The sequence below is a fragment of the Anopheles stephensi genome, chromosome 3, assembly GCF_013141755.1.
Source record: "Anopheles stephensi strain Indian chromosome 3, UCI_ANSTEP_V1.0, whole genome shotgun sequence".
In the NCBI taxonomy this organism is placed as follows: Eukaryota; Metazoa; Arthropoda; class Insecta; order Diptera; family Culicidae; genus Anopheles; species Anopheles stephensi.
The window spans coordinates 43,663,950-43,691,110 of NC_050203.1; the positions used below are offsets into that span (position 1 = coordinate 43,663,950).

General features: G+C 42.0%; 2 protein-coding genes across 6 annotated transcripts in view; both read right to left on the reverse strand.

The window, feature by feature from the left end:
* Positions 1-1,684: 1,684 nt before the first annotated feature.
* LOC118510962 (YY1-associated factor 2) lies at positions 1,685-7,158 on the reverse strand. Of its 3 annotated transcripts, XR_004906094.1 has the most exons (5): positions 6,667-7,157; positions 6,049-6,418; positions 3,349-5,890; positions 3,091-3,281; positions 1,685-2,910 (listed from the first exon to the last, which is right to left on the reverse strand). XR_004906094.1 is itself a non-coding variant. In XM_036053428.1 (2 exons), exons 1-2 carry the CDS (start codon positions 6,803-6,805, stop codon positions 6,084-6,086), a joined length of 459 nt encoding a protein of 152 aa, XP_035909321.1. In that variant the 5' UTR covers positions 6,806-7,158; the 3' UTR covers positions 4,979-6,083. The 3 variants fall into 3 exon arrangements, 1 of the variants encoding a protein (XP_035909321.1); XR_004906093.1 differs by having other exon boundaries at positions 3,349-6,418; positions 6,667-7,158; XM_036053428.1 differs by lacking the exons at positions 1,685-2,910; positions 3,091-3,281 and having other exon boundaries at positions 4,979-6,403; positions 6,667-7,158.
* A 6,362-nt stretch (positions 7,159-13,520) lies between these two features.
* The window catches only part of LOC118510963 (trichohyalin), a 29,280-nt gene continuing 15,639 nt past the window's right edge, over positions 13,521-27,161 (reverse strand). The window contains exons 15-22 of one of the 3 annotated variants that reach the window (XM_036053431.1): positions 25,500-25,682; positions 23,588-23,755; positions 21,440-23,506; positions 21,073-21,300; positions 20,636-20,998; positions 20,485-20,555; positions 20,181-20,315; positions 13,521-20,101 (exon numbers count right to left, since the gene is read on the reverse strand). In XM_036053431.1, the coding sequence (XP_035909324.1) occupies positions 20,011-20,101; positions 20,181-20,315; positions 20,485-20,555; positions 20,636-20,998; positions 21,073-21,300; positions 21,440-23,506; positions 23,588-23,755; positions 25,500-25,682 (3,306 nt within the window). In that variant the 3' untranslated portion in view covers positions 13,521-20,010. The remainder of the gene's footprint in view (positions 20,102-20,180; positions 20,316-20,484; positions 20,556-20,635; positions 20,999-21,072; positions 21,301-21,439; positions 23,507-23,587; positions 23,756-25,499; positions 25,683-27,161) is intronic. The other 2 variants (XM_036053429.1, XM_036053430.1) reach the window with 2 other exon arrangements.

Below are 27,161 nucleotides of genomic sequence, written 5' to 3' on the forward strand. Positions count from 1 at the left end.
CACTCTGCCGTGCGACCCGCAAAGCTTTAGCATCGATTTGAATTTTGATTTCGATCAATCAATGATTTTGTCCTCAATGTATCGCTGCACTTTGTTGTTTATTCCTCTTCTTGGCTTCAAGACTTTTTAGGGTAATGTCTGCCATTTTTGGCTAGACCTACTACCAACACGAGCTCATCAAAATTCAAAAAAAATGATTACCCGAAAGACGAATTGAACGAAGGCCTAATTGGTTTTTACAATTTCTTGCCTAAAAATGATTTCTCAAATGTAAAAAAATTTTCTCACAAGAATTATGTTTAAAAAATAACTTACGTTACAAATTGACGGACAAACATATGGAATGGAAATACGGATGATAGGAACGTGAAATTTGAAACCCAAACTCTCGGTTTTTTATATTTTCTGTTCATCATTGGCATTTGTTGGTACATAAAGTCAATAGATAATAAAGGTGATATATATATATATATATATATATATATATATATATATATATATATATATATATATATATATATATATATATATATATATATATATAGTTAATGTTATATAAAACTTGAGTGTGAAAACTGAAGACAATGTGCACGATAAAAATACAAAAATGCATTCGTGTTGAATTTGGCAAAGTAATGTCAAAAAATTTCCCTAATTTTGGAGACCCCTGATCTCAGTCATAGATACATAACCGCCGGATCATGTACCTTTGAGGCCTTAGGCGGAATGGAGATTGGGACCCCTATCAGCCAGAGATTTGATGGAGAGATGTGCTGGTCGGAGTGGGGCGAGGCTGTCCGGATTATATGTTTTACGCGAAATTATTGATCTGATTCACAGACGAAACAGAAGGCTCCGACTACGACACAAAATAAACCGATCAGTTGACTGATGGTAACATCTTCCAACACAAGCTGTAGCATTGAGCTTCCTGATAATACCTCCATATTCTCAGCCGAAGCTATTGCCATCGCAATAGCAGCATAAGAAGCCACGGTAGCGAGCAGACCTGACGTTATCTTTACTGATAGCGCTAGTGTGCTGAAAGAGCTGGAGAAGGGCTCTACTCGTAACCCCCACGATAAAGCGATCGACTCCATCACAAACGATGGAAAACTGGTGCTCTGTTGAATTCCAGGTTACATTGGAATAACCGGAAACGAAAAAGCTGACTCGCAAACGAGGGCAGATGCAAGACAGATCATATTGGTGGGGTTATCTCAAGAGCCGATGCATCGGTCGGGGTCGGAGCTGTGATACAACTGAGCTGACAAAATGTATGGAACTCAGCATCTTGGGAGCATCTCAAAAAGATAAAACAGACGGCGACATCCTGGACCGACCAATGCGATCGAAGAGTGATAACAAGATTGAGAGTTGGGGACAATTTGAAGAACAATTTGGGAATTAAAGTAATTGTGGTGCCATTTCTTTCACTCGACAGTATCTCTTCTTATCCGAACAGTATCTCAAAGCGCAGGACTTATTGTCCTGCTGAAGGAATGGCAAGTCTATGGAAGTTGCAATGCCAAAGAAAAATAAGCAATTTTTCTCTACATTGGTGTTTGGACCTAAAATATTGTAGCGACCATTTAATCTAAGGATTTTTGAAGTCTTTGACATTTTCATTTCCTACTACTATTTTCTGCCATCGTTCTGACACATTATGGATTTCTTTTCTACGAAAGGATACGTCCTTCGAATTTACCGATAAGGATATTGCTGGGCAGGACGGGCTATCTTCTTGGAACGATTCAGGGCTTCTTAACAGCATAAAAAATAACTAAAAAGTATTATTGCCAACAACCAATTCACAAATGTGTTAACACGATATTGTAATGACATGTCCCAGCTCGATTTATAGCGTTTTTAACACCTCAAAATGTCCTCTGCGGATCTACGGATTTGTGGACCTAGTATTGATAATGAATCCATCATCTATTTGTTGCACGGCGTAGGTTTCATTCGCCAGATTCACTTGACCACTTTGGACTGACTGAATATTTAGTTCCGACTAACCTTTGGTGCCGCAAACGATTATTCAGACACGCGAAGAGCAGACGTCCCGGAGATCAGTGGGATCTCTGGCGATTGTTCTTGATACTGTAATTCTGACGGCACACGGTTAACAATGCGCAGTGTTTACTGTGGACATCCAAATGACGAATTTATATTGGTAATCTTTAAAGCTCAATGTTTAAGCTTCTAAAGATCTTATGCCATTTGATGAATACAAATCTATTTGATTTCGAGTCAGCTGATAAAATTAAAATACAATTCATTCAACACATTCTAATACTTTTACCATGAATTTCAAACATAATGGTGCTTTAGAAAATGTAGATAATAATATTCCAGTTGAATCCAGTGAAGTCGAGCAATGTTTTGAAGTTTGAATTTTGATGCTCAATCGACGTAAGAAAAAGTGACCAAAGCAGCGTTCACTTTAAAGCCAGATTGTAGCAGCCTGCTGGAAAAGCCAGCATTTGCCGAAACTGCACTCTCGCTCTCTGGCCCAGCCGTTCAAGGATCCAGGGAGCTTTGGCGGTGCTGTTTCGTCGTTCTGGCCCAGTGCATTCGCCGTCCCATTTCCTCCGTGCCATCTAGCGCAAGCATACATACGCGTGTTCGCATGCACGTGAAACCCTGGGAGTGGAAGCGTGCGAGTGAGGGAGATGGAAGCTCCCTGTGTGTTGGGGCTATGTGCGCTCCGCCGGCTTCACGTTTCACGTTGTTCGGCCGTCGGGACACAGGAGCCATTCGTCGTCGCAGTCGCACGCACGCAGCCTCCCGCGTGCATGGAGCGTTCCGCTCCCTCCGACGGGATGATGGGCTTCAGGTTCAGGCTCACACAGGCACAGGCCGACGCGTTTCGAGCTCTCTTCTCATCCAGAACTTTAATGTAGATTCCTTTAAAAATTGACGTTATTTTCAAAGCAGCACCATAGATGCAGTAATGTACAGTCGCCGCGCTCACCGATGCCGGCCAGCCGAGCGAATCCCGTAGCCGTGCGTGCAATCGGCGCTGAATGCGGCGACTGTACCTCGCACGAACCAGAAATAAGCGAATTCGAGTTTCTCGCTACTTACTGCGCTGTGTTCGGCCCAGAAAGTACCGGGTTTTCGTCCGTGGGGGTTTCCGGCATAGAAGTAAGGAGGAGCCGGGCAGGGTGCCGCGGCGCGCCCGCCCTCTTCTCTTCTGCACCGTTGCTGTTGCTGTTGCTGCTGCTGCTGCTGCTGCTGTCGTCTTTCCTGCTTCAGCTCTTTGGCAGCTAAAATTTCTAAAGCAAAACTTGTCATTTATGAAATTCTGTGTGCGCTCTTCCTTCAGCAGCAGCGTATCGGTACCTGCGTGTGTGCGTACCGGGCCCTGTGCACGTTCTGTGTACGTGTCCAGACACATTCGGGCGCTAGTGTGTGGTGGTTTGTTGTATTCAAATCCGAAGCCCTCCACAGCCCAACAAGCCTGCCCAGAGGGACGGGGTCGTCCAGGCGGCGCTGTTGCTGCATTGCGGAGCTCGCGTTGTGCCAGGCCAGGCTTTAAGGACACGGCACTGTTAAGCTCGCGCCCCTACACAACGAGCTAGCCCCACACTAGCCCAACGGACCAACGAAAATTGGTCGTCGGCGATCGTGCACTTGCTTCGTCTGTCTTGTGCCTTGGCATGCATTTCCTTTGATATCCGTAGCTCTAAACAAATCTGTACGTTTCGCTTAGGTTTCAGCAGACAATCGCAACTGGCTCCTCGCCGGGGAACCAAAGGGATTTCTCGTCAGACATTAGAGCCTTGTTCTCGACGCGTTAAGCGGTCGCCAAACGAACGCTATTTGCAGTAGTTTTCTACCCAAGCGATCGTTCGTTCGGCCGTCTTCGTCTCTCGATCGTTGCAGGGCGATTGGCAAAGGCGACTTTCCCGGGTTCACCTACGTAATCGACGTGCCCTTTCCATTTCTATCGTTTACTCTTGTTTTCGGTTTCCATTTCTCTTTTACATTCTTCACTAATAATCATTTTGTTAAGTCTTTTAACAAGTCTTTTTGTATTTTAGAAAGACAAAGACACATTAACTATTATGTTATTGTGAGCGTTATGTTCCAGATTCTTTGTGAAATGTACTGTTCTCATTGCTTGTACCTACATTCTGAGAGACGTTGGTTTAGTTCTGAGAGCTAAACAGTGTATAGGAATTTCATACTGATTACATTTAGATTCCGTGCTTCATACTGGTAGCAAAAATAAAAATAAAAAGATTTCTGGAATTATTATTTACAGAAGCTCCCCGAGATTTGATAATGACTGTAAACATTTTACATATCGTACACGCATTTGACGCTAATACAGAATATGTAGCGACGGCGATGCTTTCTTCACCCACGCACATGCGAAAAGGGAAAATACCGGCTGTATGAACACCCCGGATAATCCGAAAAACTATAGTTTCTATGGTTATACCAAGGTTTATAGTGTTTGGTTCAAGCTGTGCTGCGGCTGCAAATTTTGAATTCGGACGTTACGGTGCAATTATGACGTGCGGTTGCGTTTAGTATGCATGCCGAATTTAATGTTTTCTTTAAACTGGAAGCATTCGGATAACGAACATTCGGGAAATTCTGTTTCTCGCACAAATATATTCCATCCAATTCCATTAGTCACTTAAAAATAAATCAACCTTTACGGTTGGCAGACCACCCGTTGAATCTCAGTGAAATGTGAAATGAGAGTATTGAACGTTCAATCAATACTCTGTCAACGATGAGCTTGCTTATACTTATGAAGCTTAAATATTCGATAAAAATGTATCCTTGTGGTGTTTCTACATAAAAAAGATAAAATGGAAAAGGTGAGTTTTAACTATTTCTTTATTTTCTCTACTGTATATTGTCAGCCAGTCTAGTAACTGACTACAATTTTGAGTTACGGGAGCTTTTTTGTAAAGAAAATCAGTTGAACATACAATACAAGCATGAATTCAAAACATATTGGGTTGAAGTTTAAATTTTATTTTTTAACCGAAAATTTTAAATCAGGAAATGATTTACAGCAACTTAATAGCTTCCCTACATATACTCCATGCTTCAGCGAGCCACCAAGGCTGATGTTTATTTCTAGCTAAAACCAGATTCTTATGTGATAAACACAGCATATCTTGTTGTGCTAAATCTTTCCAGATCTGTGCTGCTGTAATTAAGTTGCTTCTTTATCTTTCCGACAAAGTTTTTCATATGCTGCTCTCGCTACCATCACAAACAACGCTATAGTCATTGGATTATCGTATTATTAAGTTCATTCATTTACAATATCATTCTTCCTAGAGATTGTTGTTTTATTTTGCCGGCAATATTTACGTAGTCGGAAACTGGCAGTTTTGTGGATGTGTATGTAATATGTTACAATACTATTTTTTCGTTACAAGCAAACATACGCATTGTGTATTTGCTTTAAATTCTGTGTAAAAAAAATCATGCACCACCTTCGGTAATTACCACATTACATTACAAGTTTAAATAATATTTGCTTGATTTTCATATAAAGAGCATCTTATTCGTTATTATAAGATGCACATTTGTTAAACGTCGCCATTATTCGTTGCCTGGATCAAACATGTTTCTGTAAGACATCGTTTACAGAGGAAGTGTTAATGAAGATCTTAGGTTTGAATTTTGTAACAGCAAGTAAAACAAATCATGATTTGCTGTAGTATCTTACTATTTATCTTAAATATAATTCAAGAATGCCAGTTTTGTGTTCCTGTCAATGCTCTTGTTTTGCGACATTTTGTGTTGTGGGTTTTACGCTTATCGGGAAAGGAGCATTACTAACTGACCAATACTTAATAAGAACTTGAAGGTGTTTAAAACGAAACAGAATCTGTACGTTTAAAAAAAATGTCTGAAACAAATAATTAAAAAAAAGTCATGAGTAAATGTTTATGGATATAATGTTAACCATTGGCAATTCAGTTCTAAAGATTCAGAACATACCGAAATGTTGCTAACTTAAATGTTTACATTACGTGCAGAGATTAACATCTTATCTGCAATGATTACCTAAGAAAGCAGCCCGAGGTATAACAGAAGGAAGTCTAACTTCTAGAATCATTACTCTCACTAAAACTTTCACTTGAGTCATGCCGGCTAACGGAGGGCTTTGGTTTATATTCGGTAATGACCACCGTAACCGAATTGACTGTCACTTCACGCGTTTGTCCGCTGGAACGGTCAATGTTTTTTAACCGTGCAGGATGCTTCGATCGTTTGCCTTTGCTCCGCAGTGCTTTTGTGCCGCCCGGCGATTTCACGTTCGATCCGGCCTGCGACCCGCCGGACGCTCCAGGAAAGGCTTGCGTTGCCGCTTGTTGCGCCGCAAGTGCAGAGTTCAATCGCGGCTTTCGCGTGGAAGTCCCTGGAACGGAGTAAACTAAAATTAATTATAATGCATCCCCACTCTGCAGAACGCCAACGCTTAGCGCACAAATGGTTGAAGGAATGGGATGCATTTGGCATCTGTTGGTGTTTTGCCCTAACCGAAACGGCACGCGTCTAAAGCCCACCGCAACAAGACTACGCAAAACAGTCAGATGTATAAGTGAAGATGGCAATGTTCTTAACCAAATGCCCACCGCTACAATCATTTGTGGAAAACGTTTTTCTATTGAGGCGGAGTACCTTTTCTCACGTCGCACATTAAACACTTGAAAGCTTCAGCAGTATTGCGATAAGTACAGACGCTGCAGTCCCAAAAATTCTCTTCCACCACTTTAGATTGACGTTTCGCACGGCGTACAGGTGATTTGCTTTTATCCATTGCTTTTTCCACACCACCGTTTTACATCACCACGGATGTAAGTATTGCAGGCCGCTTAGTACGGTATCGATGCTAAAGCGCTTGTATCCACCAGCAGATAATTGGAAAGGCAGTGCAATGTCTATTCATCACTGCTGTTCGGCGTAGCAAACGTTATATTATTTCTTTCTCGAAAGTCGCACATAATCACTAGTGTCGAACATGGTACAGTGGTACAGAATGGATAGAGGATTGCAATTGAGTAGACCGCTTGATATGCAACGTAAGGCGAAGCCACCGATAAAAATATATGTTGTCTGATTTTCGCAAACACTTTCAAGAATACATGAATTTTTCTACATCTTCTTCTTATCACAATGACAACTGTCATCTGCAAATGTCAAAAATTTCGAATCTGTTGGCCAAGGTGTATGCATAGTCCTGGTTTCAGGTGAATACAACATTTTCGAAATTGTAGATTTAAAAATTTAAATTTTAATTTCGTTTATCATTTTCAATATTAATAGTTTCAACTAAAGTTGCTTTGGTAGTTTTGTATCTTTGGTTTCCGGTAGCCGATAGTCGTGATATAACATAAAAACGGAACTTACTACTAACGGAACGGAACGTAAAAAGAATTTTTGCCGAGAGGGTTGTAGATTTATTCCAGTCTTATCAAACTTTTGTCTTATTGAACAACAGTGCATAATGTTGTTTTTCAAAACGCTTTATTTCAATTATTTCGTAAATGCGGCCGGTCTTCACACAGAAGGACCGGGGACCAAATCCCATTCGTACCTTCTCCCCGTACATAGGACTTCAGGATTGTCCGGGGGGTATCTTACTTTTATTGCCTCTCCCCGCTCTTTTCTTCCTTCCTTCTTGGGGTCTTCCTTCCTTCCTTCTCGGTTTGGGTTTCCTTCCTTCCTTCCTTCTTGGTGGTCTTCCATCCTTGCTTCTTTGTGGTCTTCCTTCCTTCCTTCCAAGGGGTCCTCTGGGAGATGGTTTCCGCGTCGTGGTCGGGACGAAAACAGAACTGTGACAAAAATATTAGCAAATACACGAACCCGTGTCCACGCACCCGTAGGAATCGAGTCTAGTAGGAATCGAATCTAGAGGGAATCGAATCTAGTAGGAATCCAACAAAATACAAGGAATTGCGACATGGGTAGAATCGGGCGAGAACAATAAAGTTCTGGGGAAGGCTCCAGACTGGACAAAACTGGTAAAGGACAAAAGGACAAAAGAAAAGACAAAGCGAAAGAGGCTTTTGGATACGGGCAGGACGCTATATAAACGGCTGCACATCCGTAACACAGTTCTTACAAACCAGGTTGTATCTGGATCATTTTAAGCGAGGAACGTGCTCGCTAAAAAAGCTGGTGGCAGTACGGTCAATCCAGAAAGTCATCGTGCGATGGGAGCCGTACCGCGGAGGGAAGAAAGGCCCGACGCAATGTCATCGATGCCAGGCTTTTGGGCATGGTTCTCGCCATTGCCAGATCCTCGGTGTGCCATCTGCGCGGCGGAGCATCTCTCGGAACAGTGTTCAGTGGCACAGTAAAGTGCTCGAACTGTGGTGCCGCTCATCGCGCCGATGATTCGTCGTGTCCAAAGCGGGCAAAATACATTGAGATTCGACAGCGCGCCAACGGTCGAAACTCTGCTCCTCCACCAACCAAAACTAACGTGTGGAACGCGCTTCCACCATTAGCCACCATTCCGAAAAGCATTCCGTACTCCATTCCTCCTCCGATGTTGTACACTGCTCCTAAGGCCAAAAACTTTGCGCAAATTGTGTCAGCACTAACCACTCCAAGCGTCCGACCTACGGCAGCGCGCATCCCACCATCAGTACCACAACCTAACCCAACTTCTTCTTCTTTGCAATCCACAGCACCGAAATACAACCTTGCGAAGCGACTGCAGTACATCAAGAACGCTCCAGACACTCCAGCTACAACACCAACCACAACTCCAGCCACAACTTCATCGGAAGACCTGTTTAGCCCGGAAGAGCTATTCGCTATATTTAGCGCTGCGAGTCATCACATGGAATGCTCAGTCCGTCCAGACTAAGAAAATTCTTCTCGGTGACTTTCTTGTCCGGCACAACATCGATGCAGCGCTAATAGTGGAAACATACCTCAAGCCTGAGATGAGATTCTTCTTAGGCAACTACACCATCCATCGTCTGGATCGCACCACCTCCCGAGGCGGCGGTGTTGCCATCGCGATCCGACGTGGAATCCGGCACACACTACTCCCGCACTACAACACCACCACCATAGAAGCAATAGGCGTCCAGCTCCATACCGACATCGGTCCACTGCAGCTTACGGCAGTCTACTGTTCGCACTCCGACAGGGTGCACTGTCGCGAAGAGCTTAGTTCCGACAAGAGCTACACATCATCACCAGCAATCCGGCCCGTTCATTCATTGGGGGTGATCTCAACGCCAAGCACCAATTGTGGGGCATCGTACGGACCAACACGAACGGAATCACCCTGGCGGACCTGTCGCAGAATAGGAATTTCGTCGTGCAGTTCCCCGATGCTCCAACACACATCCCCAACCGAATCAGTAATCAATCAGTAATAGATATTTTTCTTTCTACTGTCATCTGCAGTAGAAAGAAAAATATCTATTACTGATCAACCCCGCACCATCGATGAGCAGAACTCAGATCACTTCCCGGTCTTAACGGAACTAAATCTGAATGCAACTCGACATCCACCACTACTGCGAAAGGACTACTGCAACACCGACTGGGCTCGCTTTGGGAGAACCATGGACGAGCTTATCGGCAACACCGACGTGGAAGCCGCGATACCTGGCGTCGACGCAGCAATCGCCCGGTTCGAGGGTGCCGTCAAAGCAGACGAAGCGGAGTGCGTCCCGGAGAGGAGTGTTCGTGGTGTGGTTCGCGTTCTCGATGACCACACGCGATCACTCATCGCCAGACGTAATCTGTTGAGGCTTCATCACCAGCGGACTGGAGTCTTGTTGCTGAAACGCCAGGCCGCGCAGCTTTTGCGTATCATCCGCGAGCGAGTATTGACGATTCGCAACAACAGCTACGAGCGTATGGTCCAAAGGCTACCTCCCCATGCACCCAGCTTCTGGAAAACTGCAAAAGTTCTTCGCACCAAACCCAGACCAGTACCACCACTCACCATAGCCACGACCCAGACGGCATACACACCAGCAGAAAAGTCCGATGCACTTGCGCTCCAGTTTGCCAGTGCTCATCATATAGGTCTAACGATGCCCAGTCCACATGAGTCATCTGTGGCTGCGACGATTGACCTACTCGATGAGGAGGACCCACCCTTTCCACCCGAAGACCAAACCACCATAGCAGAAGTGAAGGCTGCAGTCAAAAGAATGAGAAACATGAAGGCTCCCGGCTTCGACGGCATCTTCAACATTCTTTTGAAAAAACTGCAACCACAGGCGCTATCACTTCTGGTCAATATCTATAACCGTTGTTTTCAACTTTTCTATTTCCTACAGTCCTGGAAGTGCGCTAAGGTGATCCCGATCCTGAAGCCAGGAAAGGATCCGACGCTACCTGCAAGCTATCGACCCATCAGTCTGCTGAGTGCTCCAGGTAAACTCTTCGAGAGATTAGTTTGCTGGAGTCTTCGCGATGCAACTCATCCCAGCGGAACAGTTCGGTTTCCGGTCCGGCCATTCCTCCACACTACAGCTTCTTTAGCTCAAGAACACCATCCATAGAAACAAACGAGTTTCCAAATCCACCGCTGTCGTTCTGCTGGACATCGAGAAGGCGTTCGACAACGTATGGCACAACGGGCTCTTCCACAAGTTGTGCAGGTTCGGGGTTCCAGCTCACCTGGTGAACATCCTGCTCAACTATCTACAACAGCGAACGTTCCGGGTCTCTTCTCTTCAATTGCCTCTGGTGCTACTACAGTACCAGCCGGTGTTCCGCAGGGCAGCATATTGAGGCCTCTGCTCTATTTGCTGTACACTGCGGACCTGCCGACCCTTCCCGTCGGTGCGGGCATGTTCCTGTTCGTAGACGACATGGCCATCGCGACGAAGGGTAGGACGTTGGCGGTGTTGAGAAGCGACGCTCTACGTTCGCTGACCATCATCGGACAGTATGCTTCCAGCTGGAATATCAAAATCAACCACTCCAAGACCCAGGCGATGATCATCCCCCATCGCCTGTGAAACCAGCTCATCAATCCTCAAACCCATCACATCACCATCGACAGCATCCGGTTGCCGTGGAAGACGACGGTGCGATACCTCGGGATTACCATCGACAACCGTATGCTGTTCCATCACCCCCCAAGGAAACATCCATCCGCTTGCTCATCCTACTGAGGAAGTTATACCCACTTATCAACAGACGCTCCAAGCTGCACCCATCCAACAAGATAGCCATCTACAAACAGATCGTCCTGCCCACAGCAACGTACGGCATTCCTGTCTGGCGTACCTGTGCAAGGACGAACCTACGGAAGATACAAACCAGTTGCAATATAATCCTCGATTCATTCTGGACGACTTGAGGAGCTCTACGATGCAGCGTACACAGCACCATTCGACGAAATAACAGAAAACATCATCAACCGGTTGCAGACTTCAGCAGCGGCTTCAACACACCAGCTGGTGAAAAACCTGATATTTAGAGAATAATTTTGGAAGATAGTTTCAAGTTAGTAGTTAGATTTAGTTCCTAAGTAGTTGATTAGTTACAAACTAAGTTTAAACTAACAATTAGCCTTAGTGCATTTAACACTTAATCATTTACCAAAAGAACTGCTTCTTGGCATACACCATGACAACAGCGCTGAAAAGCTTTTTAGATGCGTCTCGCAAAATGTGTAAATAATGTTAATTCTAAGCCATTTATCAATACATTCTTTAAATTCGTAAAAAGTGCCACAGTTCAGTTTCGTCCCGACCACGACGGGGAAACCATCTCCCTGAGGACTCCCTGGAAGGAAGGAAGGAAGACCACCAAACCACGAAGGAAGGAAGACCACCAAGAAGGAAGGAAGGAAGAATCCCAAACCGAGAAGGAAGGAAGACCCCGAGAAGAGAGCGGGAAGAGGAAATTAAAGTAGGATACCCCCCGGACAATCCTAAAACATCAATATTCGAATACTATAATGATCCTTTTGAATCATCCGATGGAGTGTTGCAACTGGTGTAGCATTGTGGAAGGTTGCAACTATAAAATAAAATGTATGCCCAACATTGAACCCTGTCAAATTCTAAAAATGCAAAAAGTCATTGACATGTTAATTTGCATAATCACTAGTTTACCTCATCTGTAATGCAAATTTGTACGGGTTCTATGAGCATAATTTTATTCCACTGCTTATGGTAATATTCCACATCCGTAATCCCCTGCTATTTGCAAAATTGAATAGTCGCGTTGCTAATTTCCACTGAGTAAATGCAACATTTCATTGTATGATTGCAACTTTCCTCAACGACTTTGCAATATTCCACTATCCAGTTGAAACATTCCACCGGATGTTTACAAGATTCTAGTATATGATTCGAAACCCTATACAGTGAACGTTCGGACATATGATTCCGATCTTAAATGGCCGTAGTCTAACTTGTGGTTCTTATTAGACCATGCTGGTCATATAATGGGGCGATTCGGTGGCAGAGGCGACAGCGGCGCCGGTCTTCACACGGCTGGGCCGGGGTTCAAACTCCATCCAAACCGCCTCCCCGTACGTAAGGTTGACTACTTTTCTACGGGTAAAATAAAGTCACAGAAAGCCAGAAATGGCAGGCCGAGACCTCTCGAGGTTGTTGTGCCAAAGAAGAAGAAGAAGGATTGGTTTCCTAGATTTATTTAAACTACGTCGCCGAAATGCAACGGATGGTAGACGTGGTATCGGACTAGGTTTTCACGCAGCAGGATTGGGTTCGAAAAAGTGGTGCCAAAGAAGCTGAAGGATGATAGTTTTGTATTCTTGATTATACTTGTTTATAACTATTTAATGCATAGTAAAATATTTGACAAACAACGTTTTAAAAGAGCCCGATAGTACAACGCGCGCGAACCACGTCTGTCCCGGGTGCCATGTGGAAAACGAGAGTCCTTAATATCCGCACGATCCTTATCACCCGGCTACGCTCTCGAAGTGCAGCCACGAACGCCGATGTAGAGAGAGACAACCATATACACTACACATCGGATGCTGTCAGTTCCCACACAACACTGAGTGTGCGGATAGGCCACGTTCTCGTCAGGCCGCAACGGATAGAGTCATAGTTTCTTACTTTTGTGTTTGTGTACTGATACTTATTTTTATTAAAATAAAACACAATAATCGAACATTAAAACAATTAAAATTGAACGCTAAAACAAACGTAAAATATGAGGCCGCGCGCGAGCCACATCTATCCCGGAACCGTGATGAGCAGAGAGTGTAAGGATCCGCATGATCCTTACTCGTGAAACTCCGACGCTCTTAAAGCGCAACCCCGATCGTCGCTAAAGCGACACAGCCATATCCGCTACACATCGGATGCTGTCAGTTCCCAGACAGCATAGAGCGCATGGTTACGCTATGTTCTAATCAGGATGCAATACTTACCATTTACTTTTACTTCCAATGCGTTTCGGACTCACGAATGTTCGCATTACGCATAGTACCCTAAGAGTGGCGATAAAAGGTAAGAAATCTGCAAAGAGTTAGTTAAAAATTAGAATGACTTGAAAGACTGTAATGATTGTTTTGTTGACATTACGCATTCAACAGGTTTTATTTCACTTTAACTATGTTTGCACACATAATGTTTAGGGTCGAGATTGTTGTTGTTGTTGTTGTTTGGTTTGATAATTTCATACAATAACATGTAACAAAGTGTGAATATTCACCAGGTTAGTTTTTCGCCATTACCACATTTGTCTTTGTTGTGTGTGTGTGTTGTGTGTTTGTTAAATTAGCTTTATACGAATGCCGGCCCGACCGTCGTCTAGGTCAGCAGAACGGAAATTATTATTACAGCAGATGCCTCGCTTGCTCTTTTTGGTTATTGTTTGACAAACATCTTCCTTTGAACTATAAGCTTTTGTATGATGTTGTTCGTTTTCAAAAATGAGCTATCTCATGAATTGAGACAGTTAAACATTCTGTTGCCTTTTTCGAATTTGTTATGTTGTACTAAGCTATACATTATTTTGATGTACTTCATATTAACGTGATTATGTTTGTTTATTAGGTAGATATTTATGGTGGTATTCATATTTGTCGTTATCCTACACATCTCGTTTGACCATAAACTATGACTAGCAGGATAAATTAGCGTAATAATTATGGTAATCATGAATAGCATATATCTTTAGGTTGACTAATCTATCGCAATATTTATACTATAGTTCGCATTATATGTTCGTATAATTTCCGATATATGTACTGCTATAGCCATGTTTGTGTGGTTCGCCTGTTTCGTATTTATATTATTTATTAAAATAAATACCGATTTGTATCCCCACGCTGACTCCATATTGTAATTAGTAATAATGGATTGTTGCTTTGTTTACATATTACTGTGCTGAATAATTTTCAAGATATGTAAATGAGAAAAGCGCTCGCGCCACCACGTTTCGTGTTATTAGGTATGTTTTATATATGCATGCGTCAGTAGCTTTTACGTTTCATAATAGTCGGTTGCAACAGAGCGCATCTGCGGCGAGACCCATTACTCTCTGCATTGCTATTTAACTCTATCCGGCGGATACGGTAAACTACATAATATTTTGTTATATGATCTGAATTCTTGTGCCATTTACTTCCGTACGCCGCATGGTTTGCTGTTGTACTAGAGGAAGATGTTCCTACAACAAATTATTAACGCAGCCCTAAGCTTTAACACAACAAAAACATAAACCCTGTTTCCGCAGTAATTCATTTGTGGTTTGGCGGAGTGTCTGTACTATTTGTTCACATTTCACAATTCTTCTATAAAGTACACCCCGCTTTGGACTAGAGCTAGTTCTAATACAAAGATAGGAGTATTAGATGAGGTTACCCTTTATTTGCGTGACATAACCGTACGTTTGTTAGTTCAATGAGCAGCTATTGATGTGTTGGCGTTTGTCATATTTTGGGTGCATGGTATCGATAGTAACAGTGATGGTAGTACACCAAAAGCAGTATTATGAACAGTTAGGAATAGTAGAAGTTATAGAGAGTGCAATCGTAGTGATAGAAATATACGAGAAATGGGTAATCGTCAAGTACAAGTACGTATGTACTCATCTTCAAGTGCTCGTGTCCTATGTGACAAAATATGTGACGCTCCATCTGTGTATTTATGTGTAGTTTTTAGTGGTCCTTTTTGCTAAGTATTAAATTTGTTCGTCTGTTCGACATGCCTTTCGCTTGCAACCTAAAAATACGAAAACAATCGTTCGACCAACGTTTCCCAAGTGAATCTGGGCGATAAATGGTTCGTGATTACGTCGGTATTGAAGAAATTATACTACAAATAAATGCAAACAGGTGTCAAATCACTAACACAATACAATTCAAATGATGATCTTTTTACAAGGTCAACTCCTAATTGTACAGCTTCTAGAAGTAAATTTTCAATATCCAGGAGACCAGCTCCTTACAACTCTGGGAATGATATTGATCTATAAACGGTTCGCTGGAGAAGATCGTCTTTACTGTTCGTAAAATTAACACTCCCTAATACAATTGTATACTTTGCGATATATTCCAACTATTTAATGAATTGAGGTGTGCGATCATTCAGAAAAACAAGGAAAATCGATAGAACAATTCAAAAATGTTTGCAGCAACATCACAGCTTGACTGGTAATAAGTTTAAAAATCTTTGTCTCTGTTTCGCTACACACTGCCATTGTTTCGGTACTGCGCTGCACGTGGGACAAAATAATATCTGAAAATCTGTTCGATTTCTACCGAATGGTGAAAAACTATTTGTAAGTAAAATAGCAACTGATGTGATTGTCGTTGCACGTGATATTTGTTTTAAACCATACGAAATTGATGACATTTTAAAAGGGAATGATTTTTCATCCGCGATATAAATAACCTATGATTTCAATGGTTTTTCGAGCTAATCCCATCGCATTACAGCGGATGGACGACTCAACAGCAAGTTCCATTCCTAGGAGGAATGTCCTTTCGTTCAGGACCTGAACTGTATGTCAATATACGTAGCATACTGTTCTTAGGCATTCAGCCTTAGACAGTAGACGATGCGAACCGACTTGAACTAAGACGAGCAATGCGAATAACATTCTACTTGTAAGGTGGTTTCATTTTGTAATTTCGACGTACTGTGTTTGATATTTAGCTTATAGTTAATAGTTAGTGATAGAGTTGTAACTACACCATCAAATTGTGTGTTAGCGGTATGAGCTAAGAATTGGGGACATAGCAAATGACAATGTTCCAGAAAATCAAAATTAAAAGCACAATATTGAATTTGAATTTCCGTACGAACGATTGCGTTATCCAGACAAGAAAAAGGGTTAAAGGACAGTAAAGATTACGAAAATGAAAAAAACAAATATCTCCATTAAGGCACTTGAAAATACATCGAAAAACTAATTCATCTAACGCACTGCCTGTACAAGCATGGCAATAAAAATTTGTTCAGCAAAAAAAAAACGAATTAAACTAAAAATAATAGTAATTTAATGAATCGTTTAAGTGATCAATAAAGTTTTACCAGTGATAGAGAATGACTTAGGTTCGAATCAGTCGAAAAGAATTGGGGTATGCTCAGTAGACCTGAAGGATAAGTAGATTCGGAATGGCAAGCGTTTCAATGCTTGTTATCGTTTGATCAATTGTTTAATTTGCAGCCGGTAACGCTGTTACACTCGCTACGAGAAATTATACACTTTATCATTCAAACCGTTTGATAGACAATGTGCTAAACTAAACGCCAAAAATGTTTAATTTAAATTTGCTTACTCTACACCTGTTTTCGAAACTGCGAACATTAGCACACATTGCGCTCGAATTCAATCATGGTTCTAATGTGCTGACAGATCAATGAATAACGATTTACAGATTTTAATTGTTAAATGTACATGTTCTCGCTAGCATGCATCTTTCTGGACAAAGTGGTGTGCGATTTGAAGTTTACTTATGATTCGCTCCATTACGATTTGCTATTGCTATTGTATACCAGGTATGTCAAACTGGCAGTTCAGCAAGAGTTAGTTTAAGTGACACGCTTTCTTTTCCATCAAACAGCTGCATGAAAGCAAAAACTCGACGCCAGAAATAACTCGATAGAGCGGGAACCTATAATGCTTCTAGTTCACGAACTTCAATCCTTTTTGGATCGATTCCTGCATTCGGTTTGATGCTTCTACGCCATGGTTGTCTTATTTACTTACTTCTTCGACGTTACAACCGCCCCACGATCTTGGCCTTATGGTCGAGCGCCGTTGTCTGCCCATTCCGGTCTTTAAGACGGATGCATAGACGCAATCACTTCATCTCAATGTCCATGTGGACGACCTTATATGCTTTTAAGCGCTGGGTCCCCCGGTGTCATTCGCAAGACACGTCCAACCCATCGAAGCCTGGACTCATTGTATCCTTTTCAATGTCTAATTCCAAATGTTCTGGTGATCATTTTCTTCTCGAACGCAGCTAAGAGAATGTCGTCAGCTTTAGACGGAGTGCTCATCTCACACGCAATTGTGAGTACTGGAACTAGAGATGTTCTACCCAGTTATCTTATTTACTAACGACTTAATGTTTATTTCATTAAATCCCATCAAAGTGAAATGAGTTTGACATACCTGATGTGTACGATACAATGCAAATGTTTCAAATAGGTAGAAGTGCGTGCAACAGAAGAAAAACAGAGCAAAGACACAGAATAAATTTACCCTGAATAAGCGTGAAAATTTTGAAATGTCGATGTCTGTCTATTGTTCAAATGTTTGTAAACTCATAAATGAAATTATTGGTACGACCACATCACTGGTTAATGTGTAAGGTGCGATAATTTCATCTTTTTTATGTTTTAACTTGTTATTACATTTGCTTTTACGTTTACTTAATGACTTAATCTATGTATCAACGGCAATAACTCCAAATTATTGGTCCTATTGAAATATGCGATTTTGTTGTGTTACCTCATCTATACAAAACAATGCTATGTATATATTATATCTGCAATGTTAAAGCTTCAGTTATTAGCTGATCATATCATCAATATTCTAAGCACACGAAGAAACAGTGCCAGTTTTACCGGTGAAATAATAAGCTAATTACTCGAATTCACTTTGAACATCGTTCGAGTTAAACAGCAGCCAAATTAAAACACTTAACGCATTCACAAGGTGTCCGACGCCGGTATTTCACAAGCCAGGACCCTTCATCGAAGCTCATCCGGTCCGTCCCCGTACGCCGGACGGATGATATTGAGCTATGCGTATAGTAAAATTAAGGAAGCCAGAAATGGCAGGCCAAGACAGCTCGAGGTTGCTCTACTCAAGGTAGCGTCGTCCTTACACATTCTTGTATTCTCAGCATGGTTTTGTTGGAACTTTTATAAGCAAACATGTGCAACAGCCAAGAAAGTGGCAAATGTGGTGCAGTAAATGATAGCAATTTATAGAAAGTGGAGTAACACATGTATGGTGACAACATTTATGCTGAAAACGTGATGCGTTAGTTCAGCAATAAACAAAGCGCATAGGTTAGTTTGATACGGCAGTGCTCAGCAGGACCTACTAACGACTTGGTCCTGCTTATCTAGTCAAGCTTAACGTATAGTTCGTACGTGTGCCGTAAGGGAGTGAAGTGGACGAAATTAAAGTGTGATTACGCTACACACATTCTCGCTGGGTTGATGAATACGAACATCTGCCATTCGGTTCGAATAACGATTACACACTTGCCTTTGAATCCTATTATTGTCTATTGCGTGTGTGTATTTGTTGCTCACATGCGTTGTTACTTATTCAATGTATCGTTCAATGCACAGGTGCATAAATTCTATATAACTGATTGGTTTGTATTTTACTGGCATGTACGGTGCGCGTTGGCACTACGTATCCAACGGTTTACGGTGGCTCAGAACTGGTCGCTTATGATTTTGTTACTGTCAAGTTTTTTTTATCATCCTATTATAATATCAACAAATTAAATACTGTTTCATTCGAAGGTGATACTTGTTCTGGCTTTTAGAGTGCGATTAGCACAATCTCTAAATCTCAAACCAAATACTTAATTCACTGTGTGTCGGTATGGGTTTTTTGTTCATACACGGGGGGAAATCTTCTTTGACTCCCTAGGAGTGTCTCAAAAGCGGTTGGCTCCACGGGATGGAAGGGATTCTTATCCAGTAAAACCCCCCCTTGTGCCAAGCCGTTTGGACGCTTCCACTGCTTGGCACAAGGCGTGTGAGTGATATTTAAACAAAATCTTCATTGCCCGTGCGTACTAGACTTTCCGTAATGAAACATAATGGAGGGTGGTGCTGACAGAATTGTTGTGAAGATTTCAAACTCTTACTTTTAAATTTTTTTTAAACTAATAGTCAATGGCAGCAGATATTCATATGCTCTACTAAACATCTCCTGTAGCGAATGGTTGCCACGGGGTAACTTTTTTTCTTCGCTCGTTTAGTTTAGTCGTTTCTCCATTTGGCTGATGTTTGCTGCTGTACAGGACATTTAAGATTATTGCTTATAATAAAGATTGATCGCTGGCTAGTGACTGCATCGCATTAAAGCAATTTCTATTATTTTGGTAATTTTCGTGTTGAGGACATATGCACTATTTAGGATTTGCCTTTGAAATTAACCATTAGGTAAACGATGTATAGAACAAATGCCAACGACCATCGCAATAACTTGCTAGCGTCCGTGACGCGTATAAATAACGAAAAATATTATGCTCTTCTGATTGTATCCCTTGTTCCGTTACTGTACAATCTTACTGCGTGTTCGTAAGTCATGTGTAATACAATATAACAAGCAAACACTCATCACACCCTTGCAAGACGATTCGTTGCATTTGGGTGACGTTGCTAGCACGGACACTGACCCTGAATTATTCAGCATACTCTAAACGGAATGACTACCGGTAGTTGTACTCTCTTTGACGATATTGTTACTTTTTTAACATGTGATGCCATCCAAATACGTTTAATAGGTGGATTATAATGAACTAAAATACACCAATCGCAGAACCAGAAAGGGAAACCTTTCTTAGAAGAAGCTCTTGAGGAATCCTGCTGGTCCCGCATCCTGTGGCTGTGCTTGTGCTGTTTTTAACTTTGCTTGAGCATTTTTTAAGGCTCTGAAAATAAAGCGGGTTAGTGAGTAAATTTCTAGAACGGTTCTTGGCTAGACTACTACAACTACTCAATGACACTTACTGCTGCAAATCCATAATTGTTTTCTCCTTCTGATTTTGTTCTTCTTGTGTCATTTGCACCAACTGTAAAAGTCGTTCTGTTTCGGCAGCTGATCGTTTGGCTTCCTCCTTTGCATCTTCCAGTTCCTTTGATGCTCTGAAATATGGAAATGCGCCAAACAAAATATATATATAAAGGTTGCGTTGCTGCGTGTGTTTGACTAGTAAATAACATTAAAAATAGGCTATGATTTGGGTATGATTTGGGTTTGCCGGCTGCTGTTGATAGAATATAAGAAATTTGCAAACATTTTCAATCCACATACTTGTCCAACATTTGATGGGCTTCTGTTAACTGTTTGTTCAATTCTCCAGCAGCAGCAGCAGTTCCGCCGGCCTGAAATGAGAGCAAACACACAAAATCAGAAGTTGTTTAACCTACGCATCGCATCCATCAGCCCCAGTGCGCTACTGTACCTTTTGTAGTGATTTCTCTAGTTGGTCCATTTGTTCTTTGCGTTTTTTAAGCTGCTTATCAAACTCGATGAGATTCTTTTCCTTATCCTCCAGCTCTTTGCGCTTGTTTTCAATAGCTTTGCGCTGATCTTCGAATGTTTTTCTTTCACTTTCTAGGAGCCGGGTCGCGTCTTCAATTTGTTTCATTTGTGCTTCCAGCTGCTTACGCTCTGCTTCACTTACATTTGCATTTTGGGCTACCTTTTGATTAGCTGCCTGTGTTGCTTGTTGCAATTGCTGCTGCAATTGTTGAATCTGTTGCTGGAGTTGACCAACCTGCTGCTGCTGCTGTTGAGTCTTTTTCGTAGCATCCAGCGCTTCGGTCTGGGAAAATATTTAAAAGAAACGGATTTCAGATTAGCTTCTAGACCCGGGGCAGCTACCGCAGTAATAATTACCTGGCTCTTTTCAAGTTCTTGCACCAAAAGCTCTAGCTGGTTTTGGAACTGATCTCGATGGGTGACGGCTGCCTTAAGCTCCTCTTGTAGCTTTTCGAGTTCCTTTTTGTTTGACGGCGATTGTTGTTGTTGTTGCTGCTGCTGCTGTTGTTGTGTTGATTGCTGTTGCAATTGTTTCTGCATATTGGTCATTTGTAGGAGTTGTTGTTTTAATTGTTGTTCCATTACCTGAGGCGTAAAAGGTTAACAAATTAGCAAAAGCTAGACAGTCTACTAAAACATATGCACGAGCAATAAGGTCATTTTTTCTAGCAATATGGCTATGTCGTTCTTTATGAATGAAAAAAAGGATATATTTCTATCCTACCTGCATCCGCTTTTGCAACTCAATCGCCGCCTTTTCTGCTTGATCTGCGCGGTTCTTCTCCTGTTCAACAACTTTACGCCACTGTTCGAGCTCATTATCACCACGTGCTCCCGTTTCCTGCAGCATTTGTTTCAGTTTGGTGATTTCTTTCTTATAGTTCTGTATTTCCTGAGCCGTAGCCTGGGTCTGCTGTTGAGGAGGAGGTGCAGCAGCGCCTGGCTGCTGAGGTGAGCTCTTAAGCCGACGGTTTTCTTCGCACTGTCGCTGTAGTTCCAGTTCGGCCGCGTTAAGCTCCTGCTGGAAGCTCATTAGCATATCTTGACTCTTTTCCAGCTGCATTACTAGTTGGTCGCGCTCGGCCATCAGCTGCTTATTGTCGGCCTCGAGTTTCATCAGACTCTGCTCAACATGGTGGTTGCTTGCGTGCTGCTGATGATGCTTTTCGTAGATCTTAGTCGACTGGCGAAGTGTTTCCTTTTCGGCTTCGGATTTTTCAAGCAGCTCGAGCACGCGTGTCAGCTCAGCAGACATACGCTCGAACTCGATGCGCGTCGCTTCGTACACTTCCTGCTGTTTGGTCAGATGCAGTTGTGCCTTCTCGAGCTCCTTTGCCAAACGCCCTGCCTCCATCTCTGTGGCGTCACGGCTCTGCAGCGCCTTCTCTAATCGCTCACGCAGACGCTCCACTTCATTTTTGTCAGCTAAGCTTACAGTACTGGCAGCGGCTAATGCACCAGGACTGATGGCAGACTGTGGATTCTGCCGAAGCCGTTCCATTTCTTTGATGAGTTTCTCATGCTTGTCTCGGATCTTTTCGTACTCAATGTGGGCTCGTTCAGCATCGGCGCGCTGTTTGTCCTGGTTAGAGATCAGCTTGGTAACTTCAGCCCTGGCCAAATCGAGCTGCAGACTGGTTTCGTGCAGTTTAAGCTCCATCGTTTGGTATTCATTTTCTCGTGCCTCAAACTTCTCTTTCATCTTGTCGAATGTTTCCTGCTCATACTGGGATTTGCCACGGAAGTTCTCTAATTCCACTATGACCTTGTCGTACTTTTCGCGCAACCGATCATTTTCGTCCTTCATTCGGCGGGCTTCGCGCGAGAACGATTCATTCTCCTGTAACCGTCGCAATTCAGCCGCCGTTTTTTCGTAACGCTCGCGCATCTTTTCGACCTCGAGTCCATACCTTGCAATTTCTTCCTGAGCCGAGTCAAGCGAGGCAGTTTGCTTAGTGTACAGGTTATGAGAACGATCCAGCTCGTATGTTAAGCGTTCCAGCTCGGCTTGTTGATTTTCTTTCTCCGATTGAGCCCGTCGCAAATCTGTCTGACATTTATCCAGCCTCTCTCGAATCATGTCCACATCTTCCTTGGCCTTGTCCTCGAGCTCCTTCGAGCGGCCTAGCTGCATTGCGGCACGGTCGCAAGCTTCTTGAAGGCGTGTTGTTTCTTCTTGCATTTTACGCAGGTCCTCGCGTGCCTTGGATGCCGCCAGTGCGGAACGTTCTGCTTCCACCTCTAAACGGTTGCGATCAGCTTCGGCCGTGTCGACGCGTGACTGCAACCGGTAGATTTCATTTTGAGCCCGATCGTACTTCTCCAGCATTTTCTCAAATTCTTTAGTAGATGTTTCTTTTTCATCGATCAGCTTCTGGCTGGCATACAGTGCCTTGTCCAGCTTTTCCTTCAATATATCGATCTCTGTAACGGCATCGTCTCGCTCCATTTGCAGCTTTTGGTGGATCTGATGCGCTTTTTCCCATCGTTCCTTGACCACCTCCAGCTCCGTCTGAATTGCATCGCGCTCACGCTGATATTTAAGGGCAGAACTTTGGGTCGACTCCGATTTCTCCTTCAATTTCTCTAACTCATCGCAAAGCACATCGCGCTCCTTTTGCAAACGGGCAAGCGATGACTGCAGTTTGTCGGCCTTGTCCCGGTATCGGTCGAGATCCATCTGTGCGGCTTCTTTCTCTTTTTGGATTCGCGAAGCCTGTCCCAAAGATTTATCCAGCTGCGATTGAATGTTCTCAAACTCATAGTTAATCTTTTCTTTCTCGAGTTGTAACTGGAGAAGAGAGAAGAAAAAGTGTGAAACATTTAAGTATGCCTACGATCGGAAATGCACGTGCACATTATCTTGACTTACCCTGCGGGTTTCTCCGCCACTCTTGTCCAGCTTCTCTTGTAGATGGTCAATTTCGTTTTGTGCTTTGTCCAACGAGTTTTGCAACTTCTCTTGAGTGAGCTGTGACTTCCCGAGTGTGGCCTGAGTACGTTCGAGTTCTTCGCGAATTTTTTCCAGCTCTGTGTACGCCTGATGTTGTGGAACAGTGGCCAGTAAAAGGAATGAAATATTTAGAATGTGTTCGTAAGACCCTCGAGTTCCTCGAATAGTCGGAACTGTCGAACAAAAGCATGTAATCGGTTTGATGCAACGGTCCCCATGAATGGTCGTTTGTGTATTTGGAGGTGGAGAATGGGAGCTTAGCATTGGTGTATTGCTCGGTATGGCAGAGGTGCATACAGGGCTGTTAGTGAGGTGTGATTGTTTTATTTACTGCAATTAGGATGTAGGTTATATTAAGCAACCGTGGACATATTGAGTTGAATGTGGGAAACAAAATAAGTTATAGAGTTTACACTACAAAGCGTAGAGTGATAACGTACTGCAGGAGCGATAGATTTGAGCTACCAATCATTCAATATTTACATACAGCCATGTAATTTGTATATTCTAGATAGGTACTTATAATTAGACATTAGTTACACTTTATATGTATGTAGATATATATGCAGGTGTTTACACTTACAGCATGGATTCATAAGTAGTTAGCTGCATGCATTATCGTTGTACTGAATTATAGTATTCTCTCTCTCTCGCTCTCTCTCTTTCTCTCTCTCTCTCTATCATTGTGCTTTATTGTGACTTCTAAGACATACAAGGTGCACTTTGCTGGTTAGTCGAGATTTGTTCTCCGGACCCGTGCTGAGCAGAGCAAACTGATTGTTCAAAAAGGACGCTTGGAGTAGGATTCAAAGGTGTAAATAGTGAGAGAAAACCCGTTTCACATTACTTCAAGAGAAATTTTGTAGCTGAAGTAAGAATTAAGACACAACTTAAACTTATTACTATGCTGTCAAGCATTCATGCCATACGGCTAGTTAATGCGATGAGCTTCCTAGCTTGAATGACAACTTTAAGATGTTTGGGGACATGTTATTACAATTGCAGTTACAACATACCAATAGGAAAGGACCTGTTGTTTGCCGCTGCTAACTACTTATCTAATCCATATTCACGGAAATTGTGTGTGTAGTACATTGTTGATTAATTCTTGCTATGGTTTGCTATACGACACTCATACGATTTATATTGTAGGACATGATGATGGTATAAGGTGAGCAAGATACTAATTGAGAATGTTGACAAGAACGACGATTGCGATACAAGTTTTCTGTTTGCAGTGATCTACAGCACAATGCAGTCGGACCTCAGACCATGTCAGTGTCTGTTCGGTTCGTACGCACTCCTGTACAAATGCTGTTCGTGGGCGTTCTTAAAATGTATGTTGGGGTATGGTAATAGCAACACAGTTTACATTGCAAGGTGTAGAGTGTTCAGTGTTTTAGTTTGTTATTTTGCTTGTGGAAGGCTTACACGGGCGAGAATAAGAAAAAAAAAAACGGTGCACTTGTTTTCTAAAACGGTGCACTCAACGTCAGTCAGGTCGGTGTTGAAAATCGAGCCAACAATACCGCTTATATGGAAGCAAATGTGTTTAGGCAATCTTTGTTGTGGGGAAAACAATGTTTGGTTTTTGGGTTTATTTTAGTTTTGTTCAAAGTACTTTCAAACGAATTAGCATCCCAGTCTCCAAAAACACACTTGCGCATAAATTTTCAACTCTAGAAAAAAAAAGAATAAAAAAACTAGCGTCTATGGCATATCCTAACAAAATGCCAATTGAAGAGCATTGTGTGACGAATGTATGTATTAAAGCCAGTCATGTGAGGGTTTGTTGTGTGTGTAAATTCAAAACAAAGGAACAGGAAATTACCTTATCTCTTTCACTAACAATTCGTTGTATACCGGCCTGGCCTCTTTCCATTTCCTGTTTCAAGCTTTCCTGTTCACCTTGTGCGTTTTCAAGCTTAGCCTTTAGTCTATAGACCTCGCCTTGACTCTTCTCTAATTTTTCTTGCAAGGCGGCCGCTTCCGCTCTTGATCGTTCGGCGTCGGTCTATGCGTTATTTAAATTGCCGTCCGATTGTAATGCAGAGTCGCAGCGCGCATCAATTGCACAAATGGCACAGGTTAAGAAATGGGGTGGAAACGAGAGGAAGAATCACGCAGAGAAAAAGAAAAGAAAGAAAGAAAATCAAATCAAAATCGAATCGTATCACATGTTGAACGCAAGCAAATACTATAGCAATGTTTTACAGAAAATACATCTTGCTATGTGTTATGGTAGGTAGAAAAGAATTTATTTTATAGTACACTTCTTAGTAAATATTATATCATAAAAAGAGGCTAGAAATGTAAAGAGAGTTTTGTTTGAATCGGCAACCAACCGTTAACAATAATATTTTTTCAAAGATGTACATGTGGCCATGGAATCGGTATAGAAACTCAGTAACAGAACAGAAAATTAAAACGTACTAAGAACAACGATTGGTTTGAAAGTAACAAAAAAGCTCAACGAGTACTGCTAACAATCTATTACAAAGTGTTTTAGATGATTATGTGTACTATATAAAGAGTAGGCAAACAAGCTGATTTGCTAATTTGTGTGTTTTTTCCGCTCTCGCCTTTGGAACTGTTTTAGTTAATTCAATGACCAGTATTTTGGGTGCACGTGTAGCATCATAAACATCACTTCGTGATATTTCGTGATAATGTCAGCGTGAAATTTTGTGTTCTTAATATCTGGAGTCTTTTCGATTGAAGATTAAAAAGTTATGCAAATTGCATGAATTTCAAGATATCGGAATCATTGTGGCAGTAAACAAAACAATTACTGTTAAGAATAATCGAATAAATCTAATAACGAGAAATTGAGCATATAAAACGAATAATGGTACAAGACAATTACTGCAAGATTAAATTAAACGCTTTTGGAATTATTTTCAATATTAAATCAAATCAATGAATTAGTGAGAAAAGAGCAAGATTGTGTAAAAAGTTGCTACTCACAAAATCGTGTACCGTATGTTCCTATAAAACGTTGGTGAACGGTTTATCAGTGATTGTGTTATTTGTTGTGTAATGAATTGAGCATAAAAAAACAAAAACATCTATCTGAGTATGCAATAACGGATGCGCACAAAACGATTGAAAACAAATGCAAATGCAATATTTATGCTTACTAGAGGAATGAGTTCTATGCTTTTTATCTTAAAACCAAAATGTTTTACTGTTTCAACAGCTGGGGTAGGGTAGGATGGCAATCAATTTTACACAGAACACAGAACAGCACATTGGTTTGCACAATTACGGTTAACTGATGTTTCATTCCCTACTAACTCCATAGAACAATAATATCCTTATCAACACGAAAAGGGTAATGCACACTTTTTCAACTGAACAAATTTGTTATCCACGTTTAAAGGTATTCGCTATGGTTAAATCATAATGTCTGGTTACGCATTTACAAGTAGTACAGTAACGAATAAAATATGATTAAATTAAATCAAGCATCATCTTCACATTTAAAGCGCGT